The sequence below is a fragment of the Gossypium hirsutum genome, chromosome A05, assembly GCF_007990345.1.
Source record: "Gossypium hirsutum isolate 1008001.06 chromosome A05, Gossypium_hirsutum_v2.1, whole genome shotgun sequence".
Classification (NCBI taxonomy): Eukaryota; Viridiplantae; Streptophyta; class Magnoliopsida; order Malvales; family Malvaceae; genus Gossypium; species Gossypium hirsutum.
In genome coordinates this window covers 106,808,948-106,817,816 of record NC_053428.1, presented here as the reverse complement: position 1 = coordinate 106,817,816, position 8,869 = coordinate 106,808,948, and the positions used below count along the sequence as shown (strand labels likewise).

The 8,869-nt window shown below is 42.6% G+C and overlaps 1 protein-coding gene across 1 annotated transcript; it reads right to left on the bottom strand.

Annotated features, from left to right (window-relative positions):
* Positions 1 to 7,091: 7,091 nt before the first annotated feature.
* LOC121228989 (uncharacterized) lies at positions 7,092 to 8,045 on the bottom strand. Its single transcript, XM_041112049.1, has one exon. It carries the CDS (start codon positions 8,043 to 8,045, stop codon positions 7,092 to 7,094), a length of 954 nt encoding a protein of 317 aa, XP_040967983.1.
* Between the last annotated feature and the right edge of the window lie 824 nt (positions 8,046 to 8,869).

The following is an 8,869-nucleotide window of genomic DNA, read 5'->3' as shown; positions in this document are numbered from 1 at the left end:
CTAAGACATAGTCACTGGCTAGTCTTCTCAACGTTCTCTTGTCGTTCTTAGTAGCTTGGTTGGGGTACTCTCGATTCCTCACGTATCGTAGGATATCGTGGTACCAAGGGTGATCATCATTCTCCTCTTTTTCTTCGAAGTTGTAGCAATGAGCTGGAGCATCATAGATACCCATTTGGATCGGTTTCACATCCTCTTGTTTGTTCACCTTGATCATAGAGGCTAAAGTTGCTAGGGCATCGGCCATCTGATTTTCTTCTCGAGGGAGATAGCAGAAGACGATATCATCAAATTCTTTGATTAATTCAAGGACCAGACTTCGGTAATTGATCAACTTGGGATCTCTCGTCTCCCATTCACCTTTGAGTTGATAAATCACTAGGGCAGAATCTCCATATACTTCTAACACCTTGATTTTACGCTCTACGGCCGCGCGTATTCCCATAATGCATGCTTCATATTCTGCCATGTTGTTTGTGCAGTCGAAATCCAATTTACTAGTGAAGGGATAATGCTCTCCGTCTGGGGATACCAAGACTGCCCCGATTCCGTTACCCACAGTATTTGATGCTCCGTCGAAGTTTAGCTTCCAAGGATGACCTTCTTGAGGGTCTTCTTCAATGGTTGCCACGTACATCAGATCTTCATTAGAGAAATCAAAGTTCAGAGGCTCGTAATCTTCTAGAGCTCTACTGGCTAGAAAATCCGCTATTGCACTCCCTTTCACAGCTTTCTGATTTACATGGACGATATCAAACTCGGAAAGTAGAATTTGCCATCGGGCCATTCTTCCATTTAAAGCAGTTGATTCCATCAAGTACTTTAGAGGATCCAGTTTAGAAATCAGCCAAGTTGTGTGGTACAATATGTATTGTCTCAATCTTTGGGTTGTCCAGATTAAGGCACAACACAACTTTTCAATGGTCGAGTATCTCGTCTCACACTCAGTGAATTTCTTACTGAGGTAATATATCTCTCTTTCTTTCCTCCCTGACTCATCGTGTTGGCCAAGTACACATCCCATAGAATTTTCAAATACTGTCAAATACAGTATTAGCGGCTTATCTGGACTAGGTGGTGTCAATACTGGGGCATTGGACAAGTATTGTTTAACCTTGTCAAAAGTCTTCTGACATTCCTCGTCCCAAACACCAGGGTTGTGTTTCTTAAGGAGACGGAATATGGGGTCACATTTCTCGGTTAGTTGTGAAATAAATCGAGCGATGTAATTTAGTCTTCCTAGGAATCCCCGAACTTCCTTCTGAGTACGTGGTGGAGGTAACTCTTGTATGGCTTTGACTTTATCTGGGTCAATCTCAATCCCTTTTTCACTGACCACGAATCCTAGCAGTTTTCCTGACCTGGCCCCGAAGGTACATTTTTCGGGATTGAGTTTCAACTGGAATTTCCTCAACCTCAAAAATAACTTCCTCAAGACTTGCACATGCTCTTCTTCAGTTCGAGAATTGGCGATCATGTCATCGACGTAGACTTCAATTTCTTTATGCATCATATCATGGAACATGGTTACCATGGCTCTCTGATATGTTGCTCCTGCATTTTTCAATCCGAATGGCATCACCTTATAGCAAACGGTTCCCCACATGGTCAAAAATATGGTTTTATTCATGTCTTCAGGATGCATCTTGATCTGATTGTACCCTGAGAAACCATCCATGAAGGGGAAGAGTGAGTAACCTGCCGTGTTATCCACTAAGGTGTCAATATGAGGCAACGAGAAATTATCCTTCGGGCTGGCTTTGTTTAAGTCTCTGTAGTCTACACACATCCGTACTTTTCCATCTTTTTTAGGGACGGGGACGATGGTGGCTACCCATTCCGAGTACTTAACTACTTGTAAGAAACCAGCATCAAATTGTTTCTTGACCTCTTCTTTTATTTTCAACAAAACATCGGACCGTATCCTTCGAAGCTTTTGCTAAACTGGATTGCATTCTTCTTTGATGGGGAGCCTGTGTACCACAATATCAGTACTTAGCCCAGGCATATCTTGATATGACCATGCAAAGACATCCTTGAACTCCTGGAGTAACTCAATAAGGTCCCGCTTTGTCTTTGTGGTAATACAGGCCCCGATCTTTACTTCTTTCTTTTCTAGTTCATCTCTCAAGTTCACGACTTCTACAGTCTCTTTGTGGGGTAGAATCTGTTTCTCCTCGTGCTCTACCATCGTTAACAAATCAGGGGATAAGTTACAATCTCCGTCATCCTCAAAGTCCTGAGATCCCTCTAGACACATATCCCGCTCAAAAGGAGACTTTGAATTAGTAGCAACGTCACTCACATCATTGATATCTGGAGACCTGTTGTAGGTGCGAAGGTAGATACAAAGAGCAAGAGAATCTAAGAACAATGATATGTATGGTATGATCATGAATGAAAGAATAAAAGAATATTTGCACGGAATAAGTCAAAATGATGCATTTCATTGAAATAACGATTTCGAACATAAGCCTATTTCACAAAAGGACACTTATTACTCCTAGGCCTAGAGCAATAAGTGTGTTTTGGGCATCACTCTGAGTTAGTTCTAAAGACTACAGGAATCTCTTCTGTAGTCCAATTATTCAGAACACTTTCCGGCTCATAGGGGCGAATGCCCGACAAATTCTCTACCCCAGTTCCTTCTTCATATATGGCGTTGATGTCCAAACTCTCCATCATTCCTTCCACGATTTCCTTTCTCGACGTCTTCCGCTCGGAGTGAATGACCCCTCCAGACACAAAAGTCTTCGATATATGGGGGAAGGTCATTAGTTCTCATTCGATTTCTCCCCCGCTCAATCGCGTTCTCCTTCTTTCTTGCTTCTTCTCAAGTTCCTTCTTTCTTTGTTTCATGTCCGGCTTAAACCCTAACCCAAAACGGTTTTGTTTGTCCTTCATCATTGGTACATTAATCCTTCCCTAGAGGTATCTCCCGAGTCCTCTTCCGGATAGGGCCCCTTTTCCAACAGTTAGTCGTAGTCCCATTCTTGTAGTCTCAGATAACCTGGGCATTGGAATCCTATTTCCTTCGGTAATGAATGTCGTGTTCATGAACTCCAAAGATTGAAAAGAGCACTCGATTGCTTCGTCATTTACCTCTAGATATAGGGCATCACTAGTTATTGCTGCGGTGATGTCTTTTTCAGTATTGATCGTTATTAATCGACCTTCGGTTACCAATTTCAACTTCTGGTGCAGCGATGAAGGGACTGCCCCTACTGAGTGTATCCATGGCCTCCCCAATAGGCAATTATACGAAGGCTTAATGTCCATGACCAAGAAATCTACCTCGTACGTGCTCGGCCCGATTAAGAGGGGTACTTCAATTCTCCCCATTACATTCCTTTTCGTGCCATCAAATGCTCTCACTACACTTTGGCATGTCTTCATATGGGAACTATCCACTGGCAACCTACTCAGCGTAGATAGGGGTAGGACATTCAGTGCAGACCCATTGTCAATCAATACCCTTGGTAACGTGTACCCTTTACAGCGAGTCGTGATGTGCAAAGCTTTAGTTGATCCTAGACCCCCTAGCGGTACCTCATCGTCATTGAAGAATATGAAGTTGTCGGCACTTATATTGTTGACTAAGCGGTCCAGTTTGTTTACAGATATTTCGTTAGCAACATAAGTTTCATTCAACACCTTCATCAATGCGTCGCGATGGGTTTTGGAGCTTAAGAGTAAGGCCAGTACCGATATACGAGCTGGCTGTTTGTGCAACTGTTCTATGACACTATATTCACTGTGCTTTAGAAATTTTAAGAATTCCTTTGCTTCTTTTTCAGTCACTGATTCATTAACGGTTAGTTCAGGTCCCGCCGGCTTCTCTTTCTTTTGCTCAATTGCCAATGATTTTCCTTTAACCTGCTCGGCTTTTGTATTTGGGGTATAACGCCTTTCGCTGCGCTTATAAAAACCCTCGTTTTGAATTTTATCTGATGTATTAATCGGGGTCTCCCCCCGGGAATGTCACATTGCAGCTATAGTTCCATGGTACTCTTTTGCTATCTTTATAAGGGAAAGCAACGGGCTTCTGGATCACAACCTTTGGCGCAACTTGTGCCCCGGCTTCATTCATTCTCGGACGTGATATGATAACCACTGGGTGGTTGGCTTTGTAAACACCCTTTATCGATCCTTCTTCGGAGGCACACACATCTGTTTCTTCCGGGCTCCCAACATATTCGAAGAATTCCAGCTCCTTATTATCCATCAATCCTTGTAACAAAGCCCTAAATTCACTGCATTTCTGAATCTCGTGATCCTCTTGATCATGGAACTCGCAATAATTCTTCGCTTCTCGAGGTCTGACCCTTGAATTCTGTGCTATCAACCCTCTTTCCACCATTTTCTTCCAAACTTCCTCCAACGGGGTATTCACTTCTGTAATATTCATCTTAATTTCTTTCCCCGAACTCTCGATTATCGCATTTATTTCCTTATCCCCATGGTTAGGTAATGGATTCTCTGCACTAGATGTATCATTAAATTTCACAATCCCCATGTTGATGAGTCTTTCAACCAATTTCTTAAAAGTGGTACAGTTTTCTATCGAGTGTCCTGTGGCTCCCGCTTGGTATTCGCATTGGGCATTTACGTCATACCATTTGGGGTATGGAGGTTGCATTGGCTTCAGATAGAAGGGAGACACGACATGTGCATCAAATAAACTTTGGTATAACTCCTTGTACGTCATTGGAATGGGCGTAAATTGAAGTTTCTCCCTATTTTTTTGTGTTGGGCTCTTTTCTGGATGGGCCCTACTGTCCAGTAGTTTTCGACCTTGGTTGGCTTATGGTGATCGATTTCGAATATGAGCTCACATTATTCACCTCGTGCTCTTTATTTCTCGGCACTGACCTCTTGGCGTTTTCCCCAGCCTCTATTTTCCCACATCTTATGGCATTTTCTATCATTTCTCCAGACATTACTATGTCCGAAAAACTCTTGGTTGCGCTACCCAGCATGTGGTTAATAAAAGGTACCTTCAGGGTATTGATGAAGAGCATAGTGGTTTCCTTTTCCAACAGAGGGGGTTAGACTTGTGTGGCCACCTCTCTCCATTGTTGGGCGTACTGCCTAAAGCTCTCATTCTGTTTTTTCTTCATATTCTGTAAAGTGATTCTATCAGGGGCTATGTCTGCCACATGACCGTACTGTTTCATGAAGGCTTGTGCTAAATCTTTCCATGAACCGATCTGGGCGCGACTCAATTGGTTGTACCATCTAGAAGCGACCACAACCAGGCTTTCTTGGAAGCAATGAATTAATAGTTGGTCATTATTGACATGGCCTACCATTCATCTGCAGAACATAGTGATGTGAGCTTCGGTACAGCTAGTCCCGTTATATTTCTCAAATTCCGGAGATTTGAACTTGGGAGGGAGTACCAAGTCCGGAACCAAACTTAATTCCTTAGCACCAATTCTACCACGATAGTCGATGCTTTCCATTTCTTTAAATTTTTCTTCTAACCATCTACACATTTCTTCAAGCTCTTTCGGGAGTTCTACCCTTGTCTTTTCTGTTTCTGTTACTTCATCGAGATTGAGGTCCACAGGGTTAGTCGGGTTATCTCCCGGATTGGAGCCCGAGCCAGCCTGATAATTCATCGGTGTCGAAACACCGGCCTGAAATGGTTGGGGTCTAATTGTAACCGATGGCCTTCTAGGGTACATGTCAGGTTTTGTCTGAACGTCTGCTGGGGCAAAACCGGAGGGTGGGTAGGATCTTCATTATTATCTCCCGCATTGATCAAAGGGCTTTTCCCTTTTTCTAATCCGCCAGCCAATAGATGAGTTAATTAGTCTATCATGCTTTTCTAGGACTCCAACATCTGGTCCCTCATATCTTGCTGGATTTTGGCAAGCTGTTCTTGCATACGCGTTTGTAATTGATCCTGCATCTCTTTTTGCATTTGTTCCAATCTCTCTAACCTTTGGTCCATTGCTCTTGTTTTTCCTCTTGTACCGTAACGATGTTTTAGGGTAACTGCCATGATTTTTAGGGTTTCTTGTGAGTTTTAGTGTGTATGATGCAATGCTGATGCATGAATGCAATGGATGCAATGAATGCAAAAAAGTGTTGATTCCAATTCGATTTCATTAGAGTAACTTTTCTAGAAAACAAGTTTCTTTACATAAAATAGATTACATATAAGGCTTGGCTCTGATACTTAAGGCCTTGACCTGCCTAAGAAGCCAAGCTAGTTCTCGGCCTCGGTCCAATTCTGACTCGTATTTTAAACTCAGCACATCGGCTTGTATTGCTAATGTTTGCAAGTGATCAGCCGCTTCTCGCACCTGAGTCAAAGCTTCGCCCATGACGTAGTCCCTGCTCTTGACTTGGTCTTGAGATTGATGAAGTTTCTCCTTCCATCGCTCGTTATTTACTTCAAGGAGTTCAATCTGAAGTTCACGATTTTGCAGTGCTGTTTTGAGTTCTTCTATATTCTCTTTTAATTCTTCGATTCTGCTTTGACTAGCTTTCAACTCGATTACAGAGTTACGCGAACGATACTGATACAATGACCTCTCTAACTCTGATACCCGAATTCTTAACCCCTCTTTCTCATTCTGGCTTTCTACCAAACATCTTTCCAGAGCACCTTCTCGAGCTTGAGCATCGCGAAATTTTTCTTCCCACTGGTTGGCTTTGCTTTGTTCTTCTTTAACTTCATGTCGCCACTGTTCGGATGTTTTTCTTAACCCAGCGGTTCTTATTGATTTGCGCAGCTTCTTATAGTCCGTTTTCAAACTGTCCAAGTCCTCTTCAGCCTTGTTTTTCCCTTTTCTGAGTTTTTCAGCTTCTAGTTTCTGGACATTGACATCTAACCCTAACTGTATCTTTTCTTCTTCCAATTGCTCGATCCTTTTTTCTAGCTCCAGACTCTTTCTCTCGAAATCTTGCCTGATGATTTCTAGCTCAGATAGGATTACTTTCAAGTGCTCTTCTATCGACTGAGGATTCCCTTGATCTGATGTAGGGATGTTGTCGTTAATCCTCTGATTCCACCATCGGTCGTACTCAGGAGTAGTCATGGCATTGGCAGCAAACTTCTTCATTCTACGAGTCTGGTTCTAGGCATTTGATATCTCGCGAACTTTCTTTTTGTAATTATTCCCTGTGAACACGAACTCGCATTGGGCTAACCCGTATGTTGGTGATATAAACTGTTTGGATCTGTACTGTCTTAATGCAAGCAGAAGAGCATATCCGACTGCTCCCCATACTCCTAACAAGGGAACCCAATCAAAATCTCCGCATCGGTATAATATTTCATTAGGAACCATCCACGGGGCTCTCCATTCAACATCTTTTTCTTGCCTCGGTGTAGCCACTAACTCTTTCAGCGGAGAGTAATTTTCAGAGAAGATACGATACGAGACCTTTTCCACTTTCCAAAAATGGCTGTGGAACCAAGATAGCAAGAGCTGTGCACATCCAATAAATCTCTCTTCTCCCGCTCTTCTACAAGTATTTAATGATCTGAAAGTTTCAGCCAAGATTGCGGGTACAGGTGTAGTTCCTTTACCAAGCCTGTCAAAAAGGTCAGAAACAGCCTCGTCTACATGTCCCAAAGCTTTAGGGAAGATGACCAGTCCATAAATGCTCAAGGCGAAGACATCTACCCTTTTCTTCAAGTCGGGGTGCGCTAAGATTAGATCCCTCAGGTTCCTCCAAGGAATGCATTTACAATCTCTTTTTTGTTTGATCCGGGTTGTCACCCACTGTTCGCTCATCCCTGTGATGTTCATCAGCTTTTTTGAAAATGCTGAGACGTTAGCATGTCTGGCATAAATTCTGTCAACTTGAATCTTTGGGCAATGAAGCAAGGTCGTGTATTCTTCTATAGTAGGTACAAAATTTACTTTCCCGAAAGTGAAGCAACTGTAAGCAGAATTCCAATATTGGGCAAGGGCTCGAAACAGGTGTTCATCTACCTTGACATTGAGCAGATAGGGTAAATCACCGTAATGACAATAGAATAGCCGTTTGACCTCGTCATCCCACTGACCCCAAATTTCTTTCATCTCTTGGAGATTATTCTGAGTTACGCTGATCCGAGTAAAATTCTATAACTCTGACACGTACCCCTCGGTAAGACTGTCACCTTTCTCTTGTTGTGTTGTCTCAGCCGATATTCGGACAGCCGCGTTGTCTTCTACTTTATCAAAAAACCCCTTTTCCATGATAAGCTATCTATTTAGGAACTGAATGCGAATCAACACCTTTTATGATGAAAATGCCATGCAAATACAATCAAAGTAAAACAAAGCAAGTCAGTAATTTATACACAGTTCAAAGCAAACAAAGAATAATAAATATAACACTTGCTCAGGTAACCACTAGGGTTTCGGAGCGGCTCTACCTAGGGTGGGTTCTTAAGGCTCGCTACATGGGGTTTGGTTCTAGAGTAAGGGTACCTGAACCAGCAGATTCCTCGATCTTCACCCATTATAGGCTCATACAGACCGAGTCAGTTCAGAGGAATACATTTCCCTATGGCTGCACGGAGATGAAAATCTCACGAAGACATAGGTACGGATGTATCCCGAAAGCGATCCACTATGTTGCGCGGAGGTGAAAACCTCACGAAGGAGTAGTTTCTCACTCCCACTTAAAGGGGTGTGACCACAGCGGTCATGCAATGCAATATGCAAAACCATTTAAAGACTCAAACCAACGCAGCAGGTATTGTATCATAAATCACAAAAAATAGCTGATGAAATGCAATGAAAGGATCGTATTTCAAAACCAAATTTTCAATCTTCGATAAAAAGATAAAAGTTAATCAACGTGTGGCTTGACTCTCTTATTTGTATCCCCAGTGGAGTCGCTAAGCTGTCGTAACCAT